The following is a 19,302-nucleotide window of genomic DNA, read 5'->3' on the forward strand; positions in this document are numbered from 1 at the left end:
ACTAAATTGCACACATAGCTGCTTATTTTATTCTAGATACCAGCTAGTTAGTTACTAACCTTTTCTATTTCACTTACTTCAACTGACTTAATCAAAATAATTTTCGTAAATTTCTAACCATATTTTTGGCGCATTTTTTGCATTTTTCTACACCAGGTAGATATGAATCCATCGTGACTGCTACTCTTCTGATGGTAAGTACCTCAGTAACCAAAAACAGGGCTTATTGTACATGTAACTGTCTGATAAACCTTTGTACCAAATAGTACAGAAAAGTTTTTTGTTTATCTGTTTTAAAAATCATGATTATCTGTGGGCTTTAAGTGAACACTTCTAATGCTCTTAGCATGGAATGGCTCTGACAAAACCATTAGCATCTCACAGTGCTTGATTATGGAAATTGATGTTTACATTTATGGGGCTTTTTGTTGCATTGTTCGCAAATAAATATCACAAATTCAATCAAGTGTTTCACAAAATAAAATGAGATCCACAAATAAATTAAAGAAGATTTTTCCAGGCCCTCATTTTGAAGTAAAAACTTTTTCACAGTAGACTTTTTTGGATGTCCTCTAATTTCCAGTAGTTTATAGTGTATGTTGTAATGGATTAAACTGAAACTTTCTTTAGACTTTGCAGAAGACTTTTTCTTAAATTAAGAACTTGCAAAGACATACAGTAGATGAAAAGGCTTTCTTTCATCCCTGACTTTTGCTGAGTGGCAGTGATAAAAGTGGAGGTAGGCTATACAGAAGATGGTAATTACAGAGGAAAGAGCAGCTTGTCAAAAAGCCTCCCACATGAACAGGTAAGCACAGATGAACGCCTGCTGAAGGCATAAATACCACAGAATGGCTGCAACACGAGCCAAACCTGGTATGTACTAGCTGCAATTTCATTTCATATGCACATTAAAAGACCACCTTAAGCTTAGTTACTTAGAATAGGATACTGGTGCCTTAAGGTTCTTACCACATGTTTCTAACCATTCACACAATATAAATATAGAACCCCTGAGATTGCCCCTCATTGTAGAAACCTACAGCAAAGGCATTCCCTATTAGGAAAGGTTCAAAAAAGAAACTTTAAGAAGGTTAAAGAGCGTATTTATCCTTAAGTGCGTTTCAGCTGTAGTACTTTATAACAGTGAAAGAGTTTTAAGTAGAACCTTCAAGGAAGGACAACTGAAGAACTCATATTTTTAAAGAGTGTAATTAAAAATTTTGATTGGTTGTCCCTCTAAAAATTCTATGTAAAACAATATGATAGAATGTAACGCTATCAGAAAGGGTTTTAGGTCAAATTTTAAAGAGCAATATCTGAAGGACCCTTACATTTTAAATTAAGAGTTTGTAAAGTATTCCCAATGCATACTCTTATAAAAAAAAGTATAAAAAGAACCCTCAATTATTCTTCGGTTGTCTCTTCTTAACAGTTCTATGTGCAGTCTTACAATAGTATTTAGCTCAGTAGAACTTTTAAGTAAGAAAATTGAAGAACCCTTACACTTTAAGAGAGATTGTAAATTTTATAAGTGTGTGAAGAAAAAGGTGAATACTTCATACACTCATAAAATGTAGAACTCTTAAAGGTTCTTCAGTTGCTCTTCTTTGAATCATCTATGTATTTTAGGGCCCTATACATTTAAACAGTACTTCCATATCAGGCTGTAAAGGTTATAAAGTACTCACTCTTTATCTATATTTTAATCTCTTAAAGGTTATCTTGATAGTCCACTAATTTTAACAGGGTATGAGGTTTTCACAGTTATTAGAAAATGGTCTAAGGAGAACCTTTAAAGAAGGAGAAGCAAAAAAAATGTAAATAACCCATAAATATAAAAAAAACATTAAAGAACTCTTGAAGAACATTGCACCACAATACATTCTTTGCATTTTTCAATGCATCGATTGATCCATCCATCCATCCAGCCATCCATCCATCCATCCATCCATCCAAATATCCAAGGAACACTTGTGGACCCTTTTTTTTTAAGAGTCTACACAGTCAAACCTCCTTTATCTAGCATATTAGTAAAGTCAAACTTTATTTTCATGAAGCTATTATTTATGTCTTAGGTCCATATCCTGCTCTGTTAGTGGAACATATCATAGATTTGACCAAGTGCTGTTCTATCAAATGCCATCTTGTAAAAAAACAGTCTTGACTTCAAGGCACAGGTTCCCCACTAGGGTTGTAGCGTACCCCCTTGTCCTACACATATTAATGTTGTCCTGGCTCCCAACACAACTGATCTAATTAAACAGCTAATTAAAAAGGCTTCCTGGGTTGAACTGAATGTGTTCTGGCAAAAAATGCAAGATCTCCAGGACCAGAAAACAAAATGTCCCGTCTCAGTCTCAAAGTTTCCTACATACAGTTCTGAGCTTTTGCTAAAGAAGGAACAACCCAAATGTGTGCTCTGCCTAGCTAAATATTTCAGGCAGGGAAATGTTTGCAGTGCATCCCATGGGCTAGTCTTCTCATGCCAGCTCCTCTAGCACTTTAGCACATTAGCCGCAAAATGAGGGCTGCCGCTTATGAGTTACAGCGCAGCTTGCAATTTGCAGCAACCTACAATCCCTGCTTCTCCATTCAATTTTCATGTGACCTGAATATTTCTTTTCATTTCTGCTAACTGCCTGACTTCCACTTGCCTGCACTTCTTTCGCACTTCGTAGGGTTTCACAGTACAATCTGCATACAATATATATGCGCTCTGAGAATTCTTCAATTAGAGGAAGACTGTGGTGGTTTGTATAGAGGGGTGGCTGGTGTGAAGATTGTGTGTGAAAAGATAATGTCAAGTACAGTGCAAGCATTTCTTTCACAGCTTCAGAGAGAAACAGTATGTGTCGCAAGACTCTCATTCATTATATCCATGCTATATCCTATCATCCCCACATCCTGAAATATCATCAGCCAAAAACAAAAATCTATGAAATTCTATTCAAATAAAAAAGAGTTGGAAAATCTTAACATAACTTACAAAACAAACACAATTCCATGATACATTACAGGAGTGCAAAAGCTGTGGACAATGCAGCAATAATCCTCCTTAACTGCACAGACATTCTAGTACAAATCCACAGTCTTATGAGAATCTTTTTGGTAAACAAAAAGAAAAGACAATTTCACTTCAATCAATATGACTATTATCCTTCACCGTCACATTAAAAAAAAAGAAAAAACAACCTGTGGCTACAATAGCAAACATTGCAGTTTGACAAATTGAATACGAATAGTTTTAAAAAGCATTTCATGCATGAATAATATCACTTCATTAATATCATGATGAATTACACGATATTAATGAACTTCTGTCACATTGGTTACGTGACGTGTTTTGTTATAGCTGCACTCTCAGAGGAAAACGTATTGCTCAGTTTGTCCCTCTAGGGTCTGTGTAAAAACGTACAACTGATCAGAGACAGTTCTAAGTAAAACCCTTTCAGAAAGCTGAGATTGATGCTGTCTTTTTATTCTCTGCATTGATGTGGCTGCATTTCCTTCTAACCAATCAGGAGCTGCTCCTAACAGTTGTTTAAAGACCAAGATCAACTGATTAACCAGCATACTAATTGCTGCAGAAGATAAAGTCTATGGATAGAAAAATAAGCATTTTTAAACATAAACGTATTAGGGTGGACATGGCCTCAGGGTTAGGCTCATAGCAGGAATTAGATCAGGTCCTGCTCCAAAGCCCAGCCCCCCCCCCAACCCCGACTTTTGGTTCTGCAGCAAAAAAAAATTCTCAATGAAATATTTGGAAATATCCCAAAAACCTCAACAGAAAATCTACAACATAAAAACACAGAACAGGAAGGTCCTTGTTGAACATGCTCACTGTGGACTTAACATAGTGCATGACAATCACAAGGAAAAATCACAAGCACTTAATTAGCCAGATCTCTAGTCAGCCGAGTGAAAACGATTGAATGTGAAGTCACTTGTGTAATTTTAGTGAAAAGTCATTTTCATGCAACGTTAACAGCATATCTAAAACAATAACAAATGTTAAGAATCAGCACAAAAGAAACATCAATGAATTCATTGGATGTTCAGTAAACACCTGTCGTTTCTGTTATGACATTAATATTGATGTTTATATATTTTTGGTTTGTTTATGTGTTCTGCATGTCTGATCCATCATATTGGCTTGTGATTGGTTGGAATGAAAAACCTGCTGCTACAGATAAGACTGGACAAGCCTGTTATGGCGGCTTTCTCTGTGCTAGTACCGACATTTAGGAGAGTTCATCCAAAATATGCAGACACCCAGCAGCAGGGAAAGAACGTGATGTGTATTCATGTGATGACTAGCCCCCCTAAAGCAGTGAAGGAGGCAAGAAGTGGACAGAGTTCAAAGGACAGTTGGTAGCCCAGTCTATCTAACCAGAAGGCTGCATGTGTAATTCGGTTTAGAAGTGGACATTAGGGAAGCGAGCTGGAGTGCAGTGAGTTGCACTTAAACATGGCATTTTACCTCAGGTTGCTCAAGTGCTGCAACCTCTGTCATTTAATTTAATAATCTTTATGAAGCGATAGAAATAGAAAAGTTAGTTGCACTAAGTTGGAACTCCATGAAGCTTAAGTAAAAATTGCAGGATTATGGCATCCAACAGCATGTCTAGTACTTATCTTGTCAAGAAACATCAGTACTCAGCATGGATACTCTATTCGGTATATCCAACAGACCGTGTTTTTACAGTGGCAAAAAGTTAGTTTCAGTGAAACAGAAAACCGTCAAGCCAACATATAAAACAAAACATTATTAAATATGCAAGAGGTAAAAGAAAAAATACACCCTATAAAACATTAAATGTGTTTATGCTGAAATATTTGTGATGTCCTTAGTGACTCTGGTGTCATTTTATCAGTTAGAGGTGCATTTTCATTATTCTCGTGAGAACGTCAGCAGCTGTGTGCCTCACTGACATCACTGCAAGTCCAGTTACAAACCTAAAAACCTAAAAACTCTACATTGTCCAGCAACATTCAGTGTATTAAGAGGAAATGCAGTGTAGAGGTATAGAAAGCCACGAATTTTGGACACAAAGTTCCAGAATGCAATGCAGCTACTGTATATGACACAATAGATATTTAGTGATCTACACTATCTTGCTAAAAGTTTCGGGACACCCATCCAAATCATTGAATTCAGGGGTTGGGCTCGGCCCCTTAGTTCCAGTGAAAGGAATTCTTAATGCTTCAGCATACCAAGACATTTTGGACAATTTCATGCTCCCAAATTTGTGGGAACAGTTTGGGGATGACCCCTGGACGAGAAGGCCTCCCCAAAGGTGTTCTATCAGGTTGAGGTCAGGACTCTGTGCAGTTCCTCCACACCAAACTCTCTCATCCATGTCTTTATGCACCTTGCTTTGTGCACTGGTGTGCAGTCATGTTGGAACAGGAAGCGGCCATCTCCAAACTGTTCCCACAAAGTTGGGAGCATGAAATTGTCCAAAATGTTTTGGTATGCCAAAGCATTAAGAGTTCTTTCACTGGAACTAAGGGGCCGAGCCCAACCCCTGAAAAACAACACCTGAATTCAATGATAAGGACGGGTGTCCCAAGACTTTAGGCAATATTGTGTATGAGATGAAGGCATTGACAACAGTATTAGCATGAAAGCATGAAGCTTATCTGAGCAGAATATAAGATGAGGATTTGAGAGAGCTGCACAGACTAAAGGCCTAAAAAACTGCTGTATCAATTGGTAGAGATGAAGTAAGGGATAATTCTCAATGGCACATCTATCAGCAGATAGTCAAATCAGGAAGGCATTGTGGGTAATGAAGCCATTAATAACAGTGTCAATAAAAAAAAAGTGTTAAAAAAGGTTGGGAAAAAAACTCTTGAATTTCATTACAAAATAAATCTTAGACTCAACTCACATGCTAATTAATATGATTAATATGTGTGTGGAATTTTTCAACATTTAACGAGTTCCTAATACAGCACAGCACAACACACACTAAACTGACGATTCACATGATTGGTTTTGTGTGAATGAAAGGGAAGGAAGTGGAACAGTAAGATTACAGGGTGAAGAGGTGAAGAAGGTACAGGAGTTAAAGTACTTGGGGTCAACAGTCAGAGTGTGGGAAAGAGGTAAAGAAGCGAGTGCAGGCAGGTTGGAATGGGTGGAGAAAGATGTCGGGAGTTCTGTGTGATGGAAAAATAGAATCAAGGGGAAGGTGTTCAAGACGGTGGTGAGGCCGGCCATTCTGTATGGTTTAGAGACAGTGTCACTGAGGAAGAGATAGGAGTCAGAGCTGGAGGTAGCAGAGCTGAAGATTTTGAGGTTCTCATTGGGAGTAACACGGTTGGACAGGATTAGGAACAAGTACATCAGAGGGACAGCTCATGTTGAATGTTTGGGGGACAAAGTTAGGGAGGCCAGATTAAGATGGTTTGGACATGTCCAGAGGAGGGAGAGTGAGTATATTGGTAGGAGAATGTTGGACATGGAGCTGCCAGGCAGGAGGCAAAGAGGAGGTATATGGATGTAATAAATGAGGATATGAAGCTAGTGGGTGTAAGTGTTGGGGATGCAGATAGGGATAGGTGGAGAGAGATGATTTGCTTTACCCCTGAAGGGAAAAGCCGAAAGAAGAAGAAGATGAAGAAGAAGAAGATAACACAACTGTTGGAGACAAAAAAGCTCTGTCCAAAACTAAATAGTTGAAAGCGCCTGCATGATCATTTGTATTCCAAGACCAGCTAATGAGAAATACAGCAAAATTTTGTTGAGGTGGACCTCAAGGGGCTGCCGATCATCTTGTTTTTATTGGGCTTTAACTAAAGCATCTTCCTTCCTCCACACTCTGCCTTGCATATCATACAGATAAAGCATATTCCAGCATAATCACACTTTTTTTTTTTTTTAAAGAGGAAGGGAAAGCGACAGATTGTCAACAAACACATTGGAAAGCTGTTTTATGCACTGCAGGCGCAGCAACACAGCTGAACACGGGTTTCACCATCCCCTTATTCCTCCTCCCACTGCCTCTCATCACAACATTAGCACTAATATTTCATCACCGTTAAGCGTCCGACTGTGGATTGATTACAACTATCGCACATATCAGACCCTGCTGGTGTAGTTAGCATTGATTCTGGTTTTATATAACTGTTTTACTGTGCATATTTAAACAATGGTTAGAAAAGATTTCTGCATTACGGTTCACTTTAGGTATTGATCTGCAGCCGTGCTTCAGCAAGGGCTAGGTGCCCCCTGGCTACCCACAATAACCCCCTACTGTTCCAGTCCTGCCTCAACAACACCGTCCTGCTCCAGAACATCAATAACTGTTAGCTGCCTCTGTGATATTTCACCTGGGAATGCTGAGGGAAGCATGGACCTTGTGGCCCCAATCCTGCTTTACTGCCCAGGCTAACAGTGTAATAATGAACCCCCTCCACACACACCACATCCAAACACACACACACAGACACACACAACCCACCACCTGCCTGAAGCACATTCTAATGAACAAACACAGGAAGATGCATGCGCATACCAGAGAGCTGAATACAAAAAGAGCGCCTGCCCTCTGAACAAAAGAGAAAAGGCCTGACTGTTCAAGCATGTTATGGACTTCTTTCTCCACCTCAGATGCGTATTAGTGACTGAGGACGCTGCCATTATCAAACAAGACACTGGACGGGAAATTTTCAATAAGAAAACTGACTTCAAGGAAACAAGGAAGTTACTTAAGCATGACAGTGAGACTCTCTGATTTAAAAGAATATGTTGTTTAAACAGAACACGCAGGCACAAATATGAAAATCATTTTCATCTACATCTACATACTCCTATTAGATATTCTGTCACGTTATGTCACTTTGAGCTGAGAGGAACAAATACATCTCATATTATTGTAATAAATTGTATTGCATATGAAACAAAAAAATTTGCCTGAGCATGTGAATCTCTGAATCTCTATGCATAGAGTTATATAATGGTTTGTATTTTTATCCATTGAGGGTTTACAGTAGATTATATTTCTGCATTGAGGCTATACATTTGTATATATCTTTTCATTTTGAGTCTATGCATTTATTTATATTATTATGCATTAAGTCTCTGAGTTGGTTTGTATTTTTCTGCCTTGAGTTTATACATCTTTATGCATTGAGATTTAAAAAAAAAAAAAAAAATATATATATATATATATATATATATATATAAAGATGCATTTCCATAGAAAATGATCTATGTCCAATAAAACATCCAAGAATGCTAAAAAAGTGAACAGGAAATAAGAGTTCAGACAAAGTATGTCGCACCGCTTTAGCAGGGGATGAAGGAAGGATCTGTTTTGTGTTTCCACTCTAGGGACATTGGGCAAACTTATGTCTCACTTCAGAGTCTGCCATGTTATATAAAAATGGACACAAAATCAATACACACAATTCCATTGGGAGAGAACACAGGCTGTTGAAACCAGATGTAAAAGCACAAGGCAAATACCATAACCTTGAAACGAGTTATACACTACAGCCGGCTAATTTCTTGCTATTCATTTCTCCTTGTAATATAATTGAGAAATTTGTGAACAGCTACACAATTTCACACAAAACAGCCTCCAGGCAAATGTTTCCATCACATCAGTGAAAAAATGGAAATAATCAAATCATCAATAAACTGAATGTATCTGGCATTTTAAAACATATGCATTATTAAAAACAAAATCTAGGGAAATCTAGGGACAGGAAGGTGAATTGTTGGTACTGCAGGTCTTATCTAGCTCTAGGGCTATAGACGATATATTAGATCTTATTATAATACATTGTTAAAAAAAAAAGCGTTCTTCAAATGAGTTGTATCTTTCTAAAAAGGCTCCTTTTCTGAAAAGAAAATCTTCTTTTGTACACATTTTTATCCCAAAAGTAATTGCTCAGTTATTCATCTCAGAAGAATATTATTCAATGACTACAGCATAAAATAGGAAAGATGTACAACTATAAGAGTGAACAACCTTCTCTGTGCAAAAATCACATGATTTGTAATGCAATAATGCCTTCACAAATAAATAAAGGAAATGGTTATACATATAAAAAATGCAGTAAAATAAATCAAATGAATTTTTGGCATATGTTCTCTTGGGTACACTGTTTAAGAAGAAATTTGGCTGGTATGTTTCTCAATTTCTGGACAATTTGGCTGTACTTGCTTGTGTAGGTACAAAATCTTTGAAAGCCTATCTTTTTTAAATCTTAAAACATAAAGGTCTATTATTTAATAGACCTGATACTTTATTTAATAGCATTACATTTCCCTCTTTTAGTTTTTGAACAAGGTTAGAAACTGAACATTTTCTTTTGACACATTCAGGTAGTAAACAGAAAGGTATTAAATAAAATAAAACAGGTATTTAAAAATAAATAAATAAGGGTGCCTAAGAGTTTTGTCAAGGACCAGGCCACATGCAGGAGTGTTTCCATACAAATATCTGCAGTCTTTCTCTTTATCTAGATCTATTCTTCATGGTTTTCCCTTGCTAAGGAGTAATAGGCTTAGTGATAGAATGCACACAGCTGAGTGGGCCACACTTCAGTCACATGGGAGCCTTTTGGAAAAGATAGTAGTGCTGCATTTTAAAAAAAAGGGAAAAGAAAAAAGAAGGCTGAGGTTAGACTAAAATGACTTTTCAGCTCAGCTGACATTGAGATTGCATGACATTTGTCATGTACATTTGACAGGAACAGGATGAACAGGAAGACAAGACAAACCAGGGTATAGAAAACATGTAGAAATAATCGAAAACAAACAAACAAATAGGAACGAAGATGGACGTGGGATTCAGAGATCCATGGAAACCAAGGAAATTCAGTACATCTGGAAATGTAGCAATGCTAAAAAGGATCTGCTTGTGTAAAAATCAAATTCATGTCACTTTCATTGGAAAAATATAACATGAATAAACAGGGAACTCGGGTGAACTGTCTGCTTATCAACCAGAAGAAAGTTCGCATTTTGCAAAATGTAAAATTTTATTTTCAAAAATGTAAGCAACAGATTACACAGTTAACTTTCAGCAAATGCAATCCTAACTTAAACAGTACTCACATCCGGGACTCTAAAATGAAAGACTCACAAACTTACACACTATTTATCTATAATATACAAAAAAATACATAATAAATATTAAAATGGCCACAAGAGAAAAAAGTTAATCAAAACAATCAGTAAAGAGCAAATGTTGGGTATAAACAAGACTCTGTGCCTTAAATACAATGTTTGTTTGTTTGTTTGTTTTTTTTTGTTCTTGTTGTTGTTTTCCATTACATTTTTTACAAATTGTGCAAGATTTTATACTAAGGCTCTGGTCTTGACGTGACAGCTGTCCAGCTTACACACAAACACACACGCAAGCGCTTCTCTGCTTCCTGCACTCTGCGCACTCAGTGGAGTGTAGGTGTACAGCAAAACTGCTTCAGGAGGAGAAATGGGGCGTCTGGTGCATTTCCAGTGTCGATGCTTATGAAAGTGGATATGCTTTTTAAAATGAACATGCACTTTACTTCGGTGTGAAAACGCTCCTTGTCGGAGGCATTTCGGAGGAGCACGTTTGAAAACCGGACCCAAAATAACAAATATCAGAACCATTAAGGCAAGAACATCTGGAGTGGTATCAGCAATACTCTAACAATGTCAGTGGCTGGGTAACATGGATATGACACATTGAACTGGTTCTCCACGTTCATTTTAGCACAAGGTTCTCAAAAGCAACTTTTTAAAACCCAAAAACTGTTTTAAGACCGTTAGAAACCGAGATAAGAAAAAGAATACTGCCAGACAAGGACATACTGCATGGATCATAAAACTACAGGAAATAATTTAAAGTTGCAATTGGAAAACCACACATCAGTAACCCTTTAGTCCCAGAACCCTCCCCATCCATCCCCGAAAAACTGAAAAAAGATATCACTTACATTTAAACCAATTTTATCCTCCTGTGAAGGTGTATTCCAATAGAGTTTGTCACCTCACATGTTTTGTTTACTTACAGTAAATGAGTAGTCTGTTGCAAAATAAAGCATTCGTATGTCAGTTCAGGGGAAAAAATGAGACATCCTTGCAATGCAAATCAGGAAAAAAAGCATCTTTATCATTTTTTTTTTTTTAGCTTAGTGCAACTTTTAGACGCAAAACCATTCCAGTGATTCTGTCATGTACAACGTGAGTCTTCCACTTATCCAAAGCGAACGAAGGAGTCCATTATTAAAAAAATCGCATTTTGATTCCATGTTTCCTTTTTTTCTTTCTTTCTTTTTTATTTCCATTTCTTTTTTATTCTTTTTTTTTGCTTATCTGCTTTAAAACGGCATTCCCACAGCAGTTGTTTACTAGAACATAAACACAGGAGGGGTTCCTCCACTCCCTGATTATTTTATTCCCTTCAAGCTTCACATCCGACGCTGATTCACTTCGAGAGGTGTGTTTGATTGACAGTTTGACACCAGGCCTACAGGGTGAGGGCAGGGCTGTGTACAGGGGTAATACTGAAGAAGATGAAGAAAAGGAGAGCTATACAACAAGGGTGTACCCCTGACCGCCAAGGGGGAGCCAAAAAATTTACCCAAGACCCAAAAAAAAATGTAGCCTTCATATAACACAATAGGGTTCCCTGGGTAACCTGGACTTTCTGCAGTAAAGGAGCGTGGTACTGAAGCAACGTCTGAGCTCACGGTTGGAGAAGATGCAGATGAAGGGATTGACGGCAGCCTGAGCGAAGCTCATCCATACGGCTGCTGTGAGATAGCCTCCAGGTACGGCAGGGCCACGGGCGAACACTCTCCAGTAGCACGCCACTAGGTATGGACCCCACAGACTAAGGAAGAAGAAAGTCATGACGTAGAACATTCTGCTTATCCTCTTCTCAGTTTTAAACTCATCCAACACCAGGAGGCGCCGCCGGCCTGCCGCATTGCCGTTTTGCCGGATGCCCAGCAAGGTCGGAGGAGTCGGGCCTCGGCCAAAACCGGCCAGCCAGTTAGCCGCTGCTTGTCCACTGGCCCCTGGTCCGTGGAAGGTCCAGTTTTGGCTGACAGCAGGCACGAACTGGACCGGTTTCATCTTGCGCCGGTCGTGAACGAAGAATATGAGCTTGAGGTAGACAAGCTGGGTTGCCAGGAGGATCAGGGCGAGCAGCAGCATGAAGCCCAGCGAGTCGTTAGCGCGAAATGAGCGGTGCTGAAACGTGCACTGGTCCTCCTCGCGGATGAACGAGTACGTGCCCACGTCCAACACGGGCGGAAAGGCCATGGCCACTGACAGCGTCCACACCATGCACACCACAGCCAAGCACGTCCACAGGGTCAGCCGCTTGGTATAGAAGCGGTGGTGTGCGATAGCTAGGTAGCGTGTCACGCTGACACAGAACAGCATGAAGGCTGTGTGGAAGCAAGAGAGCACACCCAGGAACGCGATGACTTTGCACGTGAGGGTGCCGTACGTCCACGCTGAGCCGTTCTTCACCGAGGTGAATACAAAGGGGAAGCAGATGGCTGAGCGCAGGATGTCTGAGGCGCACAGGTCCAACAAGAAGTAGTAGGGCGCGCGGTGCAGGCTCTTGTCTTTGACCAGCAGGATGGAGATCAGGAGGTTTCCCACAACACCGACACCGATGATGAAGCCCAGGGAGGTTAGTTTGAGGAACGTGGCGAGGGGAGAGACATTCTGCAAGATGTTGTGGTCCCCTGCATGGCTATAGTTCGCCATAGATGGAGGAGGGATCATTAAAGATGATTAAAGCTTTAAGCCAAGTATCATGATCTGGATGCAAGGAGAAGAGATAGATCCATTTGGTGTGCTTTGAAGCAGATTCCAGCCTTGCTCTCTGCCTCTCTTCTAAGGCATCCTTTGTTCCTTTGTCTCATCACACCTAGAAAAAATCCCAGAGAAATACGATCCACCCATCAGGATTTGCTAACATTAAACAAACATGCTGCTGTATATGCCATTGCTCTCACTATGTCAGGTTTGGAGAGATACAAAATGATTTTTTAGGTATTTTTTTCTGTCCATTAGCTATTTGAACATCACATTTCAGCTGTAATGGTATGCAGCTAGTGCAGAGCCACAGTTGGGTTGTTCAACTCGACAAGATACAGTCATTATTACTGTGTAACGATACAATTCCGTTTAAAAGAAGATGTCATATTAATATTAAGGCTCTTTGGTCTGAAGAATATGAACATTAGGTACTGTTGTGGGTTAAGAAATACGCAGAAGAGACAAAAGGAATTAAGTGCAGGTTTGGTCGCCGTTCTGGCGCAGATGGAGTGAAACATTTATAGAAATGCAGCAGAAAGCTGTTGCTCCCACCCAGGGACTCTGCAGAATCGGTGTCTAGTCTCTATTTAACAAGAACAATATCTGTCAGCCTTCGAGGGTCGGGCAAAATTAGCGAACAGCTAACGGAGCTACCCCAGTGCTAACAGTCACCTGGCACTGAAAACAAATAATAATAATAACACTAATAATAACAATAACGCGTCCTAGGAAAGCATTCACTGAAAACGGATAATGGTGCACTACAGCCTCCTGTCACACAGCCTACATGTGGGTTTGTGGGGGAAAAAATCGAGAACATTCTGTATTTTTTGGTTGAACATGCATTAAAAAAAACGATCATGGAGAATTATTATTATTATTTTTCCCCCCACTAAGCCTATATTTAGGTTATTAATCTCTGATCATTTCGTGCTGTCGAATAGAAACGGATGATGAAAACACCCCAAGACCAAAAGATGATGTGTTTTCATTATGGAAGAAGCAGCAAGACCCATTCGACATCATCTCCCCGTTATGTGTGTGTATATAGAAATATATATATATATGTAGGGTTTTTTTATTATAAGAATAAGCATTTATTCTCTCGCCATGTTTACAAAATCACGACTGAAATCCAGTCCATACTAGGTATCCTGGACAACAAATGGGTTAAAATGTGGTTTTACCTCCCGAGTGTCATTTCGCCTGTTTATATTAATTCCCGTCAAGCGAATCTCAGTCTTCAGCGTATCGTCCATTAGGTGAAGCAGTTTGTAACTAGAGCCGCTATATGAATCGATATCATTCCCAGCCGCATGTGAACCGCGAGTGGCACACAGACGACAACAAAGATATTAATTAAAACATACCTGTTGATATTCCCCCTTGCCTCCTGGATGTTATTTACATGTTAGATTCCACTTCGCCGTTTAAAAAAAAGGGCTTGGTTTTGTCGTCTGCCCCTATTCCCCCCACTGTGAATATACAGTAAACGGTGCAGACGGCGCATGCGCACTGAAGCTCTTCGTGATCCGGAGCCGCGTCTGGTCTCCGGTTGCAGCAGCAGCAGCAGCAGCAGAAGCGCCGTCTCCATTGGCAACATCTGCACAATGGGGGGCAGCATCACTGGTCCATTTCTCCCATTCTCATATATACACAGGCGGACAAAGGATGCGCTCAGATATAGGCCAGTTTGAGATGATGAGTGGTCTGGAAATTGATCCGTTTTCCATTTTAAGTGTCTAAATGAACAAATATTGGAATAAAAATAGACATAATTACAGATATATTAAAATAGATATATTAATGAAAGAAATTCATCTTTGGTAGCTGATTTGCTCAGGTCAGCATGATGGTGGATCCAGAGCATGTCCCAACAGGGAGGAATACATGTCAGGACACTGCTGTGTACATAAGCTGCTGTAACAAAAGAATTTCCTTCACTGGATCAAAAAAGTCTATCTATCTATCTATCTATCTATCTATCTATCTATCTATCTATCTTCACAATCTCACAACCTACTGTCATATATTTTGGGAAGGTCGAAAGAAACCAGAGAACTCAGAGGAAACCCAAATAGACACAAAGAGAACATGCAAATCACCACACAAACTGAGGTCCAGATTGAACTGATTGATGGCCTTGGAGGTGGGGGTGGCATCTAACAGCTGTGTAACCCCAATTAAATAAAAATATATATTTTAAGCAAAAATATTAGAATTAAAAATCAGATAAAGGAATTCCTAAAGAGGTAATCAGCACCTAACTGAATGTATACAAATATTAATGAACCAGGAAATTATTTATTCATGCTTTTCCAATGCTAATCTTTCAGGCTAATCTTTCAAAAAAAAAAAAAATCAATGTACATCTCTGGATTATAACATTATCTGAAAACGCTAAGTTAGGGAAAGTAATTATGAGAACCAGAGGTAAATATACTGTGTATTTAGAATTAACTTTAAAGTGGTGCCATGGTAAATTAGTGGGTAACATTGTCTGGGTCAGGTTACTAGCTATAAAAAATTTTGCATGTTCTACCTACGCGTTCTCCCATCTCCCAAAAAATGTCAGCAGGTGGACTGGTGACTCTAAACTGCCCCTAGGTGAGAATGAGTCTGACCACATGTTTGTATAGTCTCCGACAATTCTGGCAAATGCACAATATATTGCCTCCTAACCCTGTCCCCAAGGATCGTCTCCAGGTCCACTGGCACCGCGAACAGGATAAAGCAGTTACTGAAGATGAAGAATAATTAAAAGAATCAATAAAAAGCATCACCCCACCCCCTGCAAATGTAATCTACACTTTACTGTATGTATTCAAGCATTAATAAATCGAAATAAATCTGAAGGTTTATTCACGGCAGGCTGTTACTGTGCTTCGGCGTAATTATGTGTGAATCTGGTGGAAATGATAGACCACTCCGCAGCATTCATAGAGTTTATTACAGAAAATAAGCATATGCAAGAAGCAATGATCTTTCAGGTATAGCTCACTATATTAAGACCACACATTTTAAGTGCAAAACAGCAGAGGCAACACGACTTTCAGTGCTTAAAAATCTGAAGAGTGACATCAGGGCACATTTTTTCAGGGAACAGTGGAATGACAGTTATGTGTAATAACAAGAGGAAGAAGAGAGTGTGGCCTTGTAAGTATGGACGTCGTCGTACAACAAAGTATAGGAAAGTCCAGATGTACAGATGTGGTTGAATGCCATGATCCCGGTGTGTCCACTGGAAGTGCATCTTGACTTTAAACAGCATACTGTCTCTCCGGTTTTGGTGCTGTAACACAACTTCCCTCTTTTATAACTCGGACCCTCGAGTCGAGTCGCCTTCATTTCAAGAGTCTTTTAACCGCCACACGTTCGGGAAAGTGTGGCCAGCTAGCGCGGATTTTCGGGGTTCAGGAAGCGAGCAGCGACATTTCCGGACCTCAGGCCTACAAGTCGTATCAAAACTGTCCGCTGCGTCTCCGTGAGTACCAACCGAGGCACGCGCAGAAGCCGACCACAGTGATGGCCATCCCCAAGAGCAGAGCCACGGCGTCCCCGCCGTCATAAGCCTCTACGGGCTGCAGTACACTCAGAAAGAAGAAACACAGCACCGCGAACACGCCTGGGAGAGTCAGTACAGACGCCATGTTGTTCCTTGTTGCTGGCAAAGCGGGAGGTGATCACAGTGGGTCATATGATCTCACTGCATTTCCTAATTCCGCCTTTTTCACCCGTTTTCCGATAAGCCCCGCCTCTCACGTCAGGATTGGCTAGTTATTCTCTGTCTGTCCTTCTATTGGTTAGATTTTCTAACTCTGCCCAATAGCGGCCCCACAGGATTGACTGAATACAGGTAGGGCAGAGTTCCCTTCTAGTTTCGGCCATGTTTGTGAAGGGAACGTAAGTTTATTGGGAAGGTTTTATGCGACATTTAATGCAGTCTACTTCAATGCAGAAGCATAAAGTACCATTAGAAACATCAACTACACACTGTAAAAACTTAAAAATAATAAACTTTGAAAATTGCTCTTATTAAAAAGGTCAGGCTAAATCAATATTTCAGGGGACAGAAGGGTGTAAAGGGGCAAAGTAAGACTTGGCCTTACAGGGTTAGATTTGAACAATGTTATTGAAACTGGATGAATATTTATTAAAGAAAAGAAGACGAAGAAAGACTTTGTTGTCGCATGTATAGTTAAGTGAAATATTTTTTAACATAACCAAGGAAGTTATCATCCATCATCCATCCATCCATCCATTTATTCATTTATGAATTCATTCTCTTCTCCTTTTCCTAACAGGCACTGTAGTTTGGGTTTGGATTTAGTAATATTTATGATGGGCACGGGGTACCTGCATATTCAAATGCGAATGAGATATCAAGGAGATCTTATTTAGATTATTCACGTCTCTGGGCCACTCTATCTCCTGCTCTGTGAAATAGAGCACACTGAACATGCTCCAGACGGGCCATGTTTCACTGTCTGACGTGCCGAGCTACATTTCACCTTGTGCCACAAATTTAATTGGCTTATGGCAGAATAGGGGTCTCGCTGTTGGTGTTCGATGCAGGATTCTGTGATTTAATTAGAGCATACCAGCTAAAGTAAAAGACTGACCTTGGTATCTGCCCTGTCCGCTGCTGTCCTGCTCATTTACGGCACTCTTTGCACAGCATGCTGGTGCAGGGATTATCAGCATGTCTAAAATGTGAGCCCACTACTAAAGAGCTGATTCTAATGCAGAGCGCACACCAGAGGAGATTAATGCCACTGTCCAGACCTGCTGGACAGAGGTTCTCATTTCTTTATATTCTTTGTTCAGATCGATGACCAGGCCCTTTGCAGGTCATAGAGAAATGGGTGGCACACGGAAATAATCTTTAATAAGGGTTGATATCTTCATTTCTGTGTTTCTTCTTGCATATACTCGCAACATATACATATATATATATATATATATATATATATATATATATATATATATATATATATATATATTCATATATATATATATATATATATATATATATATATATATTTTCATATGCTCTTTCTATATATGAGCTGACAGGACAGAGGAGATAGTGGAGATAGAGGAGAGAGTAGTTTGCATAAGTATTCACTCCTTCCAAACATTCACAAAACAGCCTGTAATATTGAAATGAGGGGGTCTCTACCTGGGGGATTCCCCAGATATTCCCAAGCCAACTGTAAGATATGTTCTTTCTTGAGTTTGCTCCAGTGTCTCCTCCGAGCTGAACAGTAGTTATTCTTGTATGGTACCTAAACCAACTCAAGTGGCCTCTCGCAATTCAAAAGAGAAGTTGCTATACTCCTAAGCTGTATATATACAGTATAATCATGCAGTAAAGATCTTTATTGCTGTCTCTAGTGTGTTTGAAAAGGAAAAATGCTACCTTCTTTTCAGTTTGTCTTTATGCAGTGAATTTTTTTTCTTTAGATAAAGGCGGTTAGTGATTCCTGTGCTTTCATCTGAAAATATATGGCATGTCAATTGTTTTGTAGCTTTTGTGTTAACGTTTTGGATGTTACTGTATATGCTCATATATGTCATAAATGCTGTCTAAGGACATGAGGGCACTCAGTTTGGCTTCAATGTGGACCTGCAAAGAGTACTGTGCATCTCTGTTGTCCTGCTGCTACACATAACAATTATCTGCTCAGGCTTTCAGATGCCACTTGTAGCAAACGGCTATCGTTTGCTGTCATGGTGTAATGGTTTTATACCAGTGAATGAGAAATCTGTTCACTGTGAAATAGTGTGATTGCATCGCTATTCAATTCATTTCTGCTTCTTCTTTCTCCCCTCTCCTACCGTCCTTGTTGTAGGTCTCCACCTGGTAAAAGGCACAGCACTGTCCCACTACCAATCTGGTGCAGTGTCAAATCTTAATGGAATTTATGATCAATGGTTACGAGCCCAAACCACTTTATTTTCTTGTTTTGTTTGTGTTCTGTCTTGTGCTCTTTTTTTTTCTAACAAAGATAAATTGCACAGTAACGGTTGTGCTACTTTTCTTTGACTGCTTCCCCCCTGAGAGAGGAAGAGAGAGCAAGCTGGAGAGAGAGAGAGAGAGAGAGAGTGAAACCCTTTGAGCAATATCTCTGTAGTAAAGAACAAAACTATTTCATGGGCCAGTGCCTGCATGGTTATTGCTGGACTTTTTCTCCACCTTGAAATAAAGTAATAAAAACGAGTGTCCGTTATTGACAACAGTATCACAGTGCATCGACGAAGTGGATGCAGATTGAAAGCAGAGCTTCAGGCACTGAGAGTATGCGATGTACTAAGTGAAAGTGTAATGGTGCATTAGAAAATATCATGCAGACTGAGTGCAGAGCTTTAGGCGTAGATGCCTGAGTGAAGAACAGATTCTAGTGCTGACACTGCATCATATCTCCCTTTTTTTAAATGTCATCACAGAGTGTGGAAAGCACAGTCATATACCTCATCTGTATCTCTCCTGACTCGTATGGTTCTCTAAC

At 39.6% G+C, this 19,302-nt stretch overlaps 2 protein-coding genes across 2 annotated transcripts; both read right to left on the reverse strand.

The window, feature by feature from the left end:
• Positions 1-10,018: 10,018 nt before the first annotated feature.
• On the reverse strand, positions 10,019-14,365 carry gpr85 (G protein-coupled receptor 85). The gene is made up of 2 exons (XM_058416590.1): positions 14,161-14,365; positions 10,019-12,899 (listed from the first exon to the last, which is right to left on the reverse strand). Exon 2 carries the CDS (start codon positions 12,752-12,754, stop codon positions 11,621-11,623), a length of 1,134 nt encoding a protein of 377 aa, XP_058272573.1. The 5' UTR covers positions 12,755-12,899; positions 14,161-14,365; the 3' UTR covers positions 10,019-11,620.
• Positions 14,366-15,721: 1,356 nt separating this feature from the next.
• Positions 15,722-16,483, reverse strand: LOC131369739 (small integral membrane protein 30-like). The gene has a single exon (XM_058416582.1). The coding sequence runs from the start codon at positions 16,438-16,440 to the stop codon at positions 16,252-16,254; it is 189 nt and encodes a 62-aa protein (XP_058272565.1). The 5' UTR covers positions 16,441-16,483; the 3' UTR covers positions 15,722-16,251.
• Between the last annotated feature and the right edge of the window lie 2,819 nt (positions 16,484-19,302).

This window comes from Hemibagrus wyckioides, linkage group LG19, assembly GCF_019097595.1.
Source record: "Hemibagrus wyckioides isolate EC202008001 linkage group LG19, SWU_Hwy_1.0, whole genome shotgun sequence".
NCBI lineage: Eukaryota > Metazoa > Chordata > Actinopteri > Siluriformes > Bagridae > Hemibagrus > Hemibagrus wyckioides.